The sequence below is a fragment of the Calypte anna genome, chromosome 8 (assembly GCF_003957555.1).
Source record: "Calypte anna isolate BGI_N300 chromosome 8, bCalAnn1_v1.p, whole genome shotgun sequence".
Lineage (NCBI taxonomy): Eukaryota > Metazoa > Chordata > Aves > Apodiformes > Trochilidae > Calypte > Calypte anna.
The window spans coordinates 2,126,771-2,141,735 of NC_044254.1; the positions used below are offsets into that span (position 1 = coordinate 2,126,771).

Consider the following 14,965-nt stretch of genomic DNA (forward strand, 5'->3'; position numbering starts at 1 on the left):
CACCCCCTGCCCTGTCCCCCCTGGCAGTGCTCCTGGGATGCTTTGGGAAGGAGGAAACATCGAGGTGCTGTCCCTCAGCACATCACATTTTTTTGGCTGACTGATTTTTTTCCCTCCCAGAAGAACTCTCCTTGCTCTGCCACACTCCTTGGAAACATGAAAGCAGAGCCCTGTGCCCTACTGAGGACTTCCAGAGATTTGCTGGTTTGTTTGGGGTTTTTTTTTGTTTTTTTTTTTCCCCTAACACACAAAGCAAATCCTAACAAAAGCCCTTTTCTTTTCTAAATGGATGCATTTGGACAGATGTGAAGGTTTTGGGTGATCTCGTGCAGCTGTTTTAGGGCTTTGCAACAAGCAGGATCGTGTGGCTGTGTCCAGCCCTGGTAAACATTTGTACTGTCAACCACTTATCCCAGCAAAGGAGTTTCAAGACAGGTATTTTTTACCTTAGGTATTTTTTGATAATCACAACCTGTTTGATTGTGAGGGGAGGGGGTCCTGGGCTGACACCTGGCTTGGACAAAACCAGGTGATTCTTCAGCTCTCTGTGCTGGAGCTGAGGAGTGACTGTGGTTGTCCTGCTGTGCCCAGAGGCCAGTGTCACCCCAGCTCTGCCTGTACTGGCTATTGAAGGTGTAGCTCTTTGTTGGGGTTCACCATCCAACCTTGGCCATGCATGTGAGTCCTGGAGGGATGGGTGGTCACCTCTTCTGCTGCACACCATCAGCCCTCACTGCAGGACCTACAGTAAAAGGTGTTGTGTACCAGAGACCGATGGTTTCTTGGGGTATTTTTGGTGTAATTCTGTCACTTCTTCTAGAAAAGGGAATGGCAGCAGCAATGTGCAAGGTGTGAGGAGTGATCTGGAGCTGACAACTGTTCAACAACCCAACTGCAGCAGGCTGCTGAGGATGGTACAGCTGGAGAGGAGGTGTGTATGGGTGAAGGAGGGATGGTGACAGCCCCAGGTCAAGAGGCAAGGTGGCCAAACAAGGAGGCTGTGAAGGGATCCAGCACAAGTCCTGTGAGGAGAGGCTGAGGGAGCTGGGGGTGTTGAGGCTGGAGGAGGCTCAGGGGAGACCTCATCACTCTCTCCAACTCCCTGAAAGGAGGTTGGAGCCAGGGGGGGGTCGGGCTCTGCTCCCAGGCAGAGATCAGTCAGACAAGAGGCCATGGGCTTAAGCTCTGCCAGGGGAGGGTTAGGTTGGATATTAGGAAGAAATTCTTTGCAGAGAGGGTGCTCAGACATTGGGATGGGCTGCCCAGGGAGAGGGTGGATTCTCCATCCCTGGAGGTTTTTAAGAAGAGACTGAATGTGGCACTGAGTGCCATGGGCTGGGAACCAGGGGGGGAGTGGATCAAGGGTTGGACTGGATGCTCTCGGAGCTCCTTTCCAACCCGGATGATCCTGTGGGATTCAGGCTGACACCCGGGAAGGGCAGACACATGGCGGAGTCCCGGGGGGCAGCGGGTGACACAGGAGAAGGGAAGAGCCCAGGCAGCGCCATGCTGGGACCTCAGCGAGATGGGGTAGGGGTGTGAGCAGGATCTGGGACTCTCGTAGCACTGAGAAAGCAGGGAGAGGTACCGGGACCGGGCAGAGGTACCGGTGTGGTGTGGGTGTCAGCAGCCCGCTGTGTGTGTGTGTGTGTGTGTGTGTGTGTGTGTCAGGGTGGCTGTATCCGAGTACAGGCAGCGTGTGTGTGCTCAGGCCTGGTGTGCATCAGGAGGGCCGAGCACAGGCAGCTGTGTACAGGCTTGTCTGAGCGGCTGTGAGGCGCTTCCCGCCGCATCCTTCCCGCCGCCAGCTCCGCATCCCCAGCCCCGCATCCTTCCCGCCGGGCGCAGGCCGCGCCGCCCTCACACGCTGCGGGTTGGGCGGCGGGGCCGCCTCCTTCCCTCCCCCTCCCCTTCTTCCTCCTCCCTCCTCCTCCTCCCTCCTCCTCCTCCTCCTCCCGCCGCCGCCGGGCCTCTCTCCTCCCGGGCCCACCGCCCCCGGGCCCGCCGCCGCCCCGCCCTCCGCCTCCCGCCTCCCTCTCTCCCTCTCGGCCGGGCGGCAGCCGGCGCGGCCCCTTTAATTCCCCCGCTCCCCTCCCCCGCCCGGCCGCTCCAGCCTCCATTTTCCAGCGGATCCGGCACCTGGAGGAGGAGGAGGAGGAGGAGGGGGTGGCGGCGGCGGCGGCGGCGGGAGCGGCCCGCACCCAGCCCCGTCACGGGCATGGCCGCCAACATGTACCGGGTGGGAGGTAAGCCCCCCCCCTCCACCCCGTTCTCTCGCCACCCTCCCCCGGGAGACCCCAGCCCCGCCGCGGCCCGGTTCGGCCCCACCGCGCTTCCCTCCCCTCCCTTCGCTCCCCTCCTGCGTGCGAGCGGCGCCCCGGGGGCCCGTCGGGCCGAGGCGGCGGGGCAGGCCCGGGGCGGGGCGGCGGGAGGCCGGGAGGGGAGCGGTGGAACGGGAGGGGAGCAGCCCGGCAGGGTGTGAGGCCTCGGGGGGGATCGGGAGAGGAGGGAGCGGGGTTAGGGGCCTGGGGAGCTGCGGGTGAGGGGAGGCCTGGCCGGGGTTATGCGGGGTGAAGGGGCTGCGTGGGGAAGGCCTTGCGTGAGGTGAGAAGGGAGGGGGTGCTGGGGTTCTGTGGGGTGCGGGGCTGGGGTTGAGGGTGTGGAGATGGGGAGCCCTATAGGGGTGGAGGGTGCAGGGATATGGTGAGGGGCGGTGGGTGCTCGGGCAGATGGGGAACCCCGGGTTGGGTGAGATGGGTGGGGGAAAGGCAGGAGAGGGATCCAGAGGGGCCGTGAGGAAGAGGAGCCGGGATGGAGCCTGGGATGGAGTGAAGTGAGTGGTGAGATGGGGGTCATGCGAGGTTGTAGGGGTGGGGGACCAAGGAGGGCTGGCTGAGGGGAGAAGGAGCACAAAGATGGGCAGAGGCTGCCAGTAATGGGGGCACACATGTACACACACACAGACACAGGCATACACACACTCACACACGTACACACACACGTACCCAAATACACACTCACTCTCACACACTCACTCACACACACTCACACTCTCACACACTCTCTCTCACACACTCTCACACACTCACACTCTCACACACACATACACTCACACACACACAAACACACACACTCACTCACTCTGCCTGATGCACATCCCGCTGGTCTTGGCCTCCCCTTCCAGCCTTGCTGTTTTGTTGTGTGCTTCCCCATTAGTCTTCTGTTGGGGTTGTGCTGCTGTCTGATTGTCCTTTGTTTTGACTCCCGTGAAGAGAAAGGGGAGGCAGCAGGGTTTGGGGCTGCGTTTTATGGAATATAAACTGAGGGTGGTCTGGCATGAATGTGTGCTCGGCCATTTTCCCTCAGAAAAGATCTTCTGTGAAGCTTCCTTCTCTTCAGGACTATAGGATTTGTGGAAACATGTTTTAGGGTTTGGTTGGGTTTTGGTTTTTTTTTTTTTTTTTGAGGAGGTTCTCTCCTTTCCAGACTGCCCTGTTTCTCATGGAGTTCTGTAAAACTGGAGTAAAGTAAACAAGAGAAAAAACACAGCAAAGGTGGCCCAACCACCCTGTCTGGCTGTTCTCCATCAACAACTGCTTCATGTTCTTTCTGCTTTTCTGGCCTATCCTTACTTTGTGCTCAAAAAATGTAGTGGTTTTTTTTTTTCCCCACATTGGTACCTCTTTTCTGGTTGCACATGGTTTTGTAGAGGGATAAAGTGGCTCTCCTGGCTTTGTTTCATGGGTTGCTCTAAGCTGGTACTTTGCATGTAGTATTTGGTTGGTTTGGAGATGCTGAGAGTGGAAAGATGGAGGGCGAGGTGATTTGTGGAAATTCACAGTTTGGTTCTTGGTGTAACTTGCAAAGGGAAATGGTTCATGGGAATTACTCTGTGGCATTTCATGTTACAGGTGCTGACTGTTGTCTCTAGGATTGTGTATGGCAAAATACTGTGCACCCCAGAGGTGGTGAGAAGGGAACTGCTGATCTGGAGCCTGGAGCCTTTCCTGGTAGAGCAGGGTGCTCAGGGCTCTGTCCAGCCTGGTTCTGGGTGTCTCTGAGGGTGGTGATGCCACCCTTACTTTGGGCTCCATGCTGTGTTTGGCTGTGCTTATAGCAAATCCTTCTTTCTGTGTCCCTGCTGGGCACACAAGCAGTTCCCTTGTCCCTCATCCTACCCCTCTGCATCCTCTGAGCAGATCCTGGCCCTACACCTCCCCCTCAGGAGTTTTAGGGAGCAGTAACATCCCCCCTGAGCCTTCTCTTTCCCAGGCTCACCTCACCCATCTCTCTCTGCCTTTCCTATGCTCCAGCACTGACCACCACCACCACCACCACCTCAGTGGCCTTTGCTGGATTCCTTTCTGTATGGCACTGGTGCTGGGGAGCCCCACTGGGATCCAGCACTCCAGGTGGCCTGAGGAATTCTTAGCAGAGGGGCAGGATCTATTCCCTTGTCCTGCTGCCTGCACACCTGCTGACCAGCAAGCAAGGGTGCACTGCTGGCTCCAGGGCAATTTGTTGGTTTACTTGATGCTTTCCTCTAGAGGTGCTTTGCTGACTGTACCTAGCAGGGTGTTACCCCACCCCAGGTGTGAGGCTTTGCTCTAGCTGTAGCTGAACTTCTGGAGGTTTTCATCAGTCTGTTTTCCAGCTTGTTGATGTCTCTCTGGATAGCAGCCCTGCTCTCCAGTGTGTGCTATGGTTTTCCCAAGTCCCCAGACTTTCAGAAAGTTGTCCTCTGGTCACTGTCCAGGTTATTTAAAACCATCTGAGCAGGGCTGGCCCCAGTGTTGATCCCCCAGGGGTGCCATTAGGAACCAGCAGCCAGGTGAAGGTTGTGAGGGCTGATCACCACCCTCTGAGCCTGGTGTTCTGCACAGTGTGGTTATCCAGACCACAGCTCAGCACTGCTTCAAAAGATCCTCTGGGAGACTTCTCGTGGCCTTTGACGTGAAGTTAAGGTGTCCAACATCCTCTGCTTTCCCCTCAGCCATTCTTTGTATCCCAGGAGGGGAGTCAGGTTAGCCAGGCATGATTTGTCTGTGGTGTTTAATCCATTTTGGTCTCAATCACCTTCTTGTCCTGGAAACTGTGTCCAGGATTCACTCCATAACCTTTCTGGGCAGAGGACAAGGCAGCTGGCTGATAACCAAGGTTACAGTGCTCCATTATTATCCATATGGATAAAGTCTGGATTTGACAGATTACCAAGATCCATGGATGGATGGATACAGCTGTTTCTGTATGAGTGCTCTGTTCAGCCTGAAGAGTTTGTATTGTTGAGTTGTTTCTGACCTCTGGTGCTGCTGTCTCCCACTAAAGGTTTTGTACACTGAAATTGTGTGTGAATTCCAGGGCAGGATTAAATCCTGAATGGGATTTGTGCAGTCATTTCAGACACTTCCCACTGGAGGACAAACATTCAGCAGATAATCTGTTATTAGCCTTGTGGCTACCAAATTGTGTTGTATGAACTCCAGACCTAACAGCTGCCAAAAGCAGCTTGTTCACTATAGATCAGTAGTGCTCCTGGGAGTATGTGTTGAGTCAGAAAGGAGGGTGGTCAGAACTCCTGGCCTTCTGAAACATCATGAATTTTTTTTTTCATTTAAATTTTGATTTAAAATCAGGCCCACTGTGCTTCTCTGGCAAAGACTGATTTTAAATACAGAGTTGACAGCTCTTCCAGAGATTTTGAGGTGTCTTGTTTCTTTTTAATGTTGAAGTGGAGTGGTTCCTGGATAGAAGAGCTGAGGAATACACTATGGGGGGGCTAAAGGTAGCATGCAAGTCTTCTCCTCTGCCTTGTGTAGCAGAATGGGTGTTTTGGGGGGGGGTTAGGGGCTGTCTCTGGAATGGTTGTAAGACTCTGTGGATAGATTGGTGGTGTGGAGTTGCTTAGAGAACCCAACTGTTTCCTGCCAGGTTTCCACTGGTACATTTATGATGGGGAGAGGGTTGGTTCCTGATACAAATGGGAGATGCTTAAGGTAGCACAGCCCATGGGAGATGTGAAACTTCTTAAATGTGTGGGAAGATGCCAGGGTATCAAATGCCAAAATCAAGTATGGCATCTTTCTCTTTGTCCAGAAGGAAATCCTGAATTGCTCCAGTGTAGTAGAAGTAAAGGTTTTCTGAACAGCTGCTACACAGCCATGAAATAAATGGCAGAATGATGATGTGAGTAGGTTGCTTTTGCTTGGAAGGGGTTGTGGTGGGCTGGCCTGCTGCTTTATGGAGTGAACTGGCAGCCTGCAGGATCCCAGACTGTATGGGAGTGTTGGATAAACACCAGATCTGAGAGGCTTGGGACCTCTGAGCTGGAATCTGGGGCCTCTGATGAAAAAATGCATGTGGGAGAGAGATGTTCATTGTTCTAGCTAGTGCCAGGCTCTGCTTTCAGGAGAGTGCTGTGTCAGCTGCCTGGAACAGGTCATCTGGGTATCAAGAGACTTCCCAACAGTTCCTCTGTCTCCACCTTCTCCAGCAGAGTTTAACTGGAGTACCACAAGGATTTCTTCAGTGGTAATAACTGCCCAGGTTTATGCCCCTGTGGTGTTCCCTTGGTGGAGTTAAACAGCAATTTCTGCATTTCCATCTGATTTGAGGAGTTTAGTAATTTTCCACCTTCTCTTCTCCTCAACCTTTGTTTTTCCTGGATTATTTTTAATCTGCATCAGCTACCTGATCTGGTTTACTGTGGGACTGTGTGAACAGCTGAATGGGCTCAGTGGGAGGGCTGGGAACAAGGGGATGGGGAAAGAAAGGAGAGGAAGGAAGGTGGAAGAAGAACTATTGAAGCCAACACTTTTGCTGAGACAAATGCCAATTTATACCTTCAGATGAAAAGCTTCTTTGTATGTTCCTGACTTTTAAAAGTGACCTTCTTGTTTGGGAGCATACTGGCCTACAAGATTACCACCACTTCTGAGTTTGGGACACTGAAGTTGTGTTTAAATGGCACTGGGAGATGTGATCACAGGTCAGTCAAGCACATATATGCTAGACTTACCTGATATGAGTGAAGTGAGTGACCCGACAGTGCCTGGAGTGGGCACCCAAGTTTGCCAAAAGCTTTATTCCAGTGTGCTGAAGGCTGAAGTTCCACAATTTAATAATTCTCCCTTAATAGATTAGTCCTGGTATTGGTGCTGCAGTCATACTTCTCTTTTCAGCATATCCAGCCCCAAAGTTGTTATGAATGGCATAATTTCTCTGTTATTAATTCCTGGCTGGGGACCACAGTTTGACCATCTCCCTGTCCCTTTTCCATACTCCCATGTGGAATCCAGGCTCTCCTGGTGGCATACAACTCCTAACATCCATCTGCAGCCAGAGAGCTAGTTGGATGCACTGTTCCTCTGGACATCACAGTGTTGTCAGGGAAGTTCTGTGCTTTTTCTGGTAAAGAATTGAGGTACAGAGCTATTAAGGAATAGGAGCTTGTTGTTAAGTCCAGATCTGGAGCAGGTAATTCAGATAATTTCACTTCAGGGTCATGCGTGAACCCTTCTCTGTCCCCCCTTTCTTTGTTATCAGCATGTCTGTATTTTGAGTTGCAGGAGGGCTTACTGTGGGATTTCTAATGTTGTTTTATTTTGAGGTTTTTTATTAACTTTTAGCTGAAATTGAGTATTTAAAAATAACCTGATCTGAGAATGCATTCCATGGAGAGAGGTATTAAATAAGAAGTAAAGGTAATAAAAATGAGTTTTTTCTTGCAACTTACTAATAGGTTTCTCTTGTCATTTGCCCCAGTAAATATAGGATGGCTTCCAGCTTATCACCTTTCAGCACCAGCCAGGCAGTGGGTTTCTTCATCACTTCCTTTCATTGTTTCTGCTTATACAAGTTTATCTCCTTGTGTTTCACAGTCTTCCTTCCCTTCTTCCCCCATATTGACCTGCCACAGTTTTCATTAGTAACTGAGGTTGCCTGGTGGGAAGCATATTGTAGGCATTGTGTTGGTGCATGCCCTGTGGATTTGGAATATCCATAAAACTTTCTGGAGCTGGCAAAATGGAGTGAAAGCACTGAGCTTGCTTCTGCACAAGAAGGGACAGCTGGTTGTGTTCTCCCTGGCTTTGTCCCCAGCAGGGTGGTGCTCACCTACTCCTTCAGTCTCTTAGTGGCCTCTTTGATGGCTTCTTGGAAAGTCAGCCCAGTAACAGAGATGATTTTCTGCTGGATTAGGGATTTTAAACAGTTCCTGGGCTGGTGTGTGAGAGGCTGGGCCAGGGTAGCCTGCCAGGAGGGCTGGGGTTTTGCCTTTCACTGGTGGTGAATAAAAGACACTTGGTAAGAAATTGTGGACAAGAGACTTTTAGAGTCTAAGCATCTCTGTTTGTTTAACTAGTGAGATTTTTGGTGAATACAAGAGGTTTGCCTTTCACTTGCATCCTGGTGCTGCTTTTCAAGCAACTTTTGATGTTTAAACATCCTGATTTTAAAGGAATTTATATTAAATATATATATAATATACATAATATATTAAATATAATTTATATCATATATATGTTTAATATATATAAAAATATATTAAATAATTATTCCCAGTAGGACAAGAAGAGAATAAGGTAGTTGCTTTTATTGTTTTACTTTGGGTTATAAACTACTGAGCACTTTGAGGTTGCTTGAAAGCATGAGAATGAACCCTTGGAGATCACCTTCTGGTTGTTCCACACATCCTCTGACAAGAAGTAACCTCTTAGATCTGTGTCACTTCTGCTCCAATTAAGGAGTTTTTGCACTCTACCTCATTGTTCTGCAAGTTCATTATTTTTTTTTAATCACAAACAGGTAACTCAGCTGCTTTGGCTGAGTTCACCCTGAGGTTTAGATAACTGGAATTGTTGAGAAAAGATGCTCTTTTTTTATTATTACACTTCTGGGTCTTTAGTATCTTAGAGATCACTGCTGCACATCTTGTACACAAAGAGGCTTTTGCTTCAAAGTGTTTTTTAAAGTCTGGTATGATCCTCTCTTCTTCACTTGTAAACCCAAATTTGGTCTGTTGGCCTGTCTGTTGTTAACAAGAACTAATGAGTTGCTGCAGTAATTATTTAACATGTAAGAAAGCATTTCAGTAGGCAAAGGAATTTTTCACATTAAAAAAGACAACTTTTTTTTAAAACCAACTTGGTTATGTCACAGTTCAAAGGGATTTGAGCCCAGGTGTTTAAATGAATGATTTCATTTATTCTCCCTTGCAGACTCCCAAGTTTCTCATGTCCAGCAGGCTATGAGATACAGCTGTTCTGGAGGTTAATACATGGTGAGCCCCTCAGCTGGTGCTGGGTATTGAAACATAACAAAATTAAAGACTTAAATAAACCTGGCAACCTATTTATGTCCATGTGTTTCGTTAATTTTCTTTAAATATATGGTAAAGCCTAAGATGAATTTAAGGAAGGAAGCGTTCTGTTTAGAAACTTCAGGAAATGCCTTATCCTCTCCCCTGTGCTAGTCCTGCACACTTGTCTTTTTTGGATATTTCTTAGTGATTTCAACACTATTTGATGCCTCAGGATACTTGGAAACCATTTTTTATCCCAGTGGAGAACTTAGCAGAGCACTGTCTTTAAGGGCTTGCTTCTGATGGACTTGTGTGCTCCAAAAAACCCCAAAAAGTTGGAATTTCAGCCTGACCTCTGTGCAAAAAGTTTGTGTTCACTTTAAAGCTTTGATGGTTGGATGAGGTCTGATGGAGGAGTCCCCCCCTGATCCTGGATTTGGGGTGATAAGTTCCCTGCCAGTGTGGGGACTTGTCCTTTACCTACATCTCCATTACTTGGGGGATGTGGGTGCCAGTAGTTTGTCTTGTGAGAAACGTGAAGACTTCCCCAATTTGTTATCCCCTTAAGCTGTAATGGAAGGCTTAAATCTTGAAGAATGAGGTTTTCATCATGGTCTCATGCAGAATTAAACATCTGTTTGTTGTATCACTCCTAACTAAACCTCTGCTTCTGCTTGCTGAAGCAAGTGGGGGATGCAGATGAATCTCCTTCAGAGGAAGGACTCGTAAAGTATCAGTGAAGATTCAGGCTGCATCTCCCAGCCCAGAAGGAACCAGGCAGACATTCTCCTTTTCCAGCTTTTTGGCTGTATAATTTTCAGGAAGGAGGAGTGTTCCTCAGATAATTTTCTCTTGATGTTGATCAATGAAGTACAGCAAATAAGTTAGTTGGCAGCTCTAAAGTGAGTTTGCAGGCAACAAAAAAAACCCAAAAAAACCCAAAGGTTTCTCCAGTCTTTTACATATGTGTTACTTGCAAGCTGTTTGGTCTTTGTGGTGTCTGGGATTTCACAGCTCTGGTTCTGCCTCTTGCCAGACCACTGATTGTGATTTGTGTCAGATGTGGCCCATGGGAATATTCCTGTGAAACTGCACATGATGTGCACTGATTAACTGGGGGATTTCATACTTTTATGCAAGATCTAGGAGAACAGACAGTACTTGACCAAGCATGGAGTGGTCTGTTGGCCACTGGTTTAGCTCAGAGTTTGTCCTTACAGAGTTTTCAATATCTGCACAAACTGGGACCAGGCAAGTGAGGTGATTTCTGCAGATGTTTCTTTCAGTAGCAGTGTTGATTTAAGCAGTGCCTGCTCATAGGCACTTGTTACTCTCCTCCTGTTGCTTCCTTAGCTGGGCTAACACAGTGTGCAGTGAAGGAAATCAGGAAATATATCTATATATTTGGTTGGGAGACAGGTTTTTGGCTGGGATGAGTTCCTGATCGTGTTTACCAGGCGTGTGGCTCCTTCCATCCAAGGAGAAGCTGTCATAACTTGAGGGGGTGGTATGAGAGGGTGAGGGATGAATCAGCTTCACTGGCATTCTTGTTTGAAGAAACATCTGCAAAACTGTGGCAGGAGTTGGTACTTCATCCACGTTGTACACTGTGAAGCCATGATGGGTTTGAGCTGGCACTGAAACTTCTGCTCCTGGATTTAATACACTGCCATACCATGGCCTAAGCAGTTAATTGACTTCTACTAAATGAAGACAAAGTGCTCTTAAACAAAATAGAATAGTAAAACTTGTTGTTTTGTGTATTTCTTGAGAATGATGCCAAACTTAGGGTCAGAGTACTTCAGAGGTTCTTGTTCTGCAGCTCTTGGGATACTTGCATGGAACATGAAGTGGATTTCTTGTCAGTGTCTGTGCTACCCAAGTATCTTTTGGAATATTATGTTTTTCTTATCTGCCCTTAGCAATGAGAATTGCAATCGAACAGAGAAATGAGAATTCCAATGCCATTGTCCCCTGCACCCTAGTACTCTCTTCCATGATTAAAGGAGCACTCATCTTCCTAGATTCTCCATCTGCTCAAGTGTTTCTCTGGCTCTTCAGTAAATTAGACTGTCCTGGTTTTCCATTACAACCCACCTTAGACAAAGGTTTCTCATTTTTTTTTTTAGGCCAGGATTATTTCCACAACCTGGTTCATGGTAGAGCCCCACAAAGAGCTATACCCCAGATGAAATGATGTAGGTTCACCATTTTCCTGCTGCAGAAAATAGTTGTAAGCCACGTCATCACGAACTGAAGGGGCAGGAGGGGTAATACAAAGCAGGCTTTGTGTCCAGATGACTTTGAATTGTACTGAAATATCTGATGTAAAACAGAAGAACAAGTGGTTCTCCAGGAAGATTAAGTGTATGCCTGCAGGAAGCTGGAGGGGGATGGCTTAGTGAACCAAAAGGCCCAGTACCACATGCAAATGTGCCTCAGTTACAGCTGGGGTATTGAGAGGATAAACTGAATTTTCTTCTACTTCCCCTTATTGATTCCTAGCATCAGAGCTGCTGCTTTATCCTTAAGGTAGTGCTTTGGAAGCATTTGGTTGATTTCCAGGTTTCTCACAAATTCTCTACTCAAAACTTGTTTGTTCACAGTTTCCCTACCTTACCTTTGAGCTGGCATCCCTAATAGAAGTTACTTCAGTGTGGCTTAGTTCTTAGCCAGGAAGTGACCCATCAAGAAGAGCACCAGCAAATTGGTGTCCTTTGTGGGGTTTTTTACCCATAAATCTCTTGCACACTGAAATCAGCCAACAATGCCATAAGAAACAGAAGTAATCACTTTGACTTTATGTGAAATTTGTGTTCTTTTTTCTCTTCCCACCCCTTTTGTGTTGCATTTTTCCTAGGGAAGAGGCTGTATGAACTCTGTGTCTCATCCAGAGCTCTCATCTCTCGAGTCTCTGGATTGTTGCTGCTAGGCAGAATACTTCCCTTCTTTCCTGGCAGAGAGGATAAACTTTTGGGAATGCACATGGCCATAATAGATAAAATCAGAAGTTAATTGAGCCCAGGACCTGCCTGGAACAGCACTGACAAGAGCGATAAGAGGAGGTGTGTAGGAAACCAAGCACTTTTAATAATTCTCCCAAACACTGTGGAACCTCCAGTGATTTGCTTTAAAATCGAGTCTATTAATTGTTTCTGAAGTGGGAACCACTTCATATCCCTGATCATGTCTTTTACCTTTCTCACTTTCTCCTGTAGTTTTAGTATCACTGGTTTCAAGATAGGGAGTGGTGATCAGAACTTAATTATCTTTGAGACTTCTGTCCCTCTGAAATGTTTGAAATCAAACAAAGGGTTCAGGAGTTAATAGGGAAGAGCTAATGCATGGGTAATGGAGTTGCATAAACCTTGTTTCACTAAAAATTAGGCAAAAGAATGATGTGGGGGAGCTGGACAGGGATTTTTCTTCACTTCTTTGACGTGATAAAAAAGAAAGAACAGCAGAGCTTTGAGTAGTTCCAAATCCCTTAATGATCCAGAGTAACTGGATCAAGCAGTGATCAGTTTGTCCAAGCAAGTTTCATGTCACCAAGTTACACAAGTGTTTTTGCTCTAAAATGGGAGAGGATATTTCTTAGCTTGAGTAGAGGTCTGTGTGGTAGATACTTGAGTTTTTGTTTGTAACCATTACAGGTCCTTCAGAGGTTTGAGTTTATTTACTTTTGTTTTTAATGCCTCTTACTACTAGAGAAGAGGTTGGACTTAATAAATCTTGTATCAGCTTTTTCATAGGTCTGTGTATAATCCATGGTCCTGTTACAGGAGTTTAGGGTTATAGTGTGAGGAATATCAAACCTGGATTTTTTGGAGGCAGCTAAAATGAGAATTTTCATCTCAAAACAGCCAAGTTATTTTGTTTGTGCCTTTCCAGATACAAATTCTTCACATTTGAAGATTTTAGAAAATTAGAAAATGTCACATGATCATGAGGATCATGTTTGATCATGATCAGTTTGTTTACTACATGAATGTGTAATAATCTTTGCTTATTCAGAGTGTTACAGTTTGGGACTTTTTAAGGTGACAATATTAAAGTCTGCTCCTGCTGCTTGATCATCAGGGCTTTGATCATGTTCTGCAGTGTAACCCACCTTTAGAAATAAGAGTGTAATCACTGGAAAACAAGATGGATTAACAAACCCTAGAAAATCACCTGCTTGTTTCTTACAAGCATGCTAACTCTGAGATAAAGCATGATATTAAAGTGTTGATGTTTGCACCAGTTATCAGCTTCTACCCATTTTCATACTGGTGCATGTTGCATGGGGACTTGGCAAAAAATACATAGTTTTTTCACTTGTACATTTATAAATTTGCCACTTTTTGTTTTGTTCTTACTGCACGGGGCTGGACTGGCATCTTGTTCTGTGTTTTATTATTGCAAAGAAGAGTAGAAGCTGGTATGAAACTGAGAACATGGACTTCTGCCACATGTTTTGAATACGTGGGGCTGAGCTTCCTTTAGTACAAAGCAATTTTGAGTGGCACTTTGCATGTGTGTAGATGCATGCTTGGAATTTGATTGTCATTATCAAGGCTTTAGTGTATTAAATGAAACTGGGTTGTCCTTTCCTTCTGTGGATCCGGACTCTTCACTTTGCAGCTCCAGGGTCCTTTCAAGTCATGTTGTTTTTCTTGGAGAAATGGTGGAAATAGGAAGTTGAGCTGAACATGGTGCATATTTTTAGAGGTTTTACAGTATATGATAGAAGCTGATAGAATCTGAAGAGGCTGCATGCTTGCTCACCACTAAAGTGCTTGGCACGTGGGTGTTAGGATGATAGATTTGATTTTTTTTTTTTGATATCTGGGTTGTTGACTTCTCAATACAACCCCATAGGTTCAGAATTGCACAGGCATCCTTGTTACACTCTCTACATGCCCTCCAGGAGGGTAAAAAACCAACTTTCTGGTTTAAGGGCTGTTCTCAACAAACATTTCACCTAATTACAAGACAGCATTGTAAATCCAAATTTATTTATTTTTTTTACTCTATGATTTCAGAGTGTAACTAAGTAGTCACGACTGCTGTTTTAGGACTGTGCTCATGTAGCTCCCTATGTGTAGGCCAACTCTGAATGTCTATTGAGCTGGAAAGGTAGCAGAGGAGTCATGTTATAGAAACACTTCAGTGAAGACAATTCCCTGCCAGGCTGAACTAGGAAGTTGGGAAGGGAAGGGAAGAGAAGAGAAGGGAAGGGAAGGGCTGCAGCAGTTCCTTCAAGAGTGTTTTCTGGCTCCAGTCTGAGAAGCTGTGAGTACATCAGGAGAATTTGGCCATGGAATGGTTTGCTTCTGCATGGAGCCATCCCACCCTCAAACAGAAACTGCAATGTCTGGAGACCTGATGGTGACTTACATACATTTTCTTGACTTCCCATGGCTGACAGCTCTGCTGGTGGCAGCCTCTCCTGCTGAAGGAAGCTTGCTCTGGTGTTACCAGACTTGGAACTCTTTCCATGGTGTGGTTAGAGATGGGGTGGTTGCTGGTCTGGATGGATGTGCAGGCACTGAGTTGGGCTCTGGTTGCAAATCTATATGTTGGAAGTTTACTGCAGGCTTTGGACTAAAGAAAAGGGTTCAGTGGTGCATTATTTATTTGTTTTGATCTCTGTCTCCAGGAGCCTTTTTGATTTGATCACTTTAA

At 46.9% G+C, this 14,965-nt stretch overlaps 1 protein-coding gene across 6 annotated transcripts in view; it reads left to right on the forward strand.

Annotated features, from left to right (window-relative positions):
* Positions 1-2,133: 2,133 nt before the first annotated feature.
* MTA1 (metastasis associated 1) overlaps positions 2,134-14,965 on the forward strand; it is a 75,817-nt gene continuing 62,985 nt past the window's right edge. For 5 of the 6 annotated variants that reach the window (XM_030455156.1, XM_030455159.1, XM_030455161.1 and 2 more), the window contains exon 1: positions 2,166-2,246. In XM_030455156.1, the coding sequence (XP_030311016.1) occupies positions 2,219-2,246 (28 nt within the window). In that variant the 5' untranslated portion in view covers positions 2,166-2,218. Of the gene's footprint in view, positions 2,247-14,965 lie in introns of all 6 variants that reach the window. The other variant, XM_030455157.1, reaches the window with a different exon arrangement.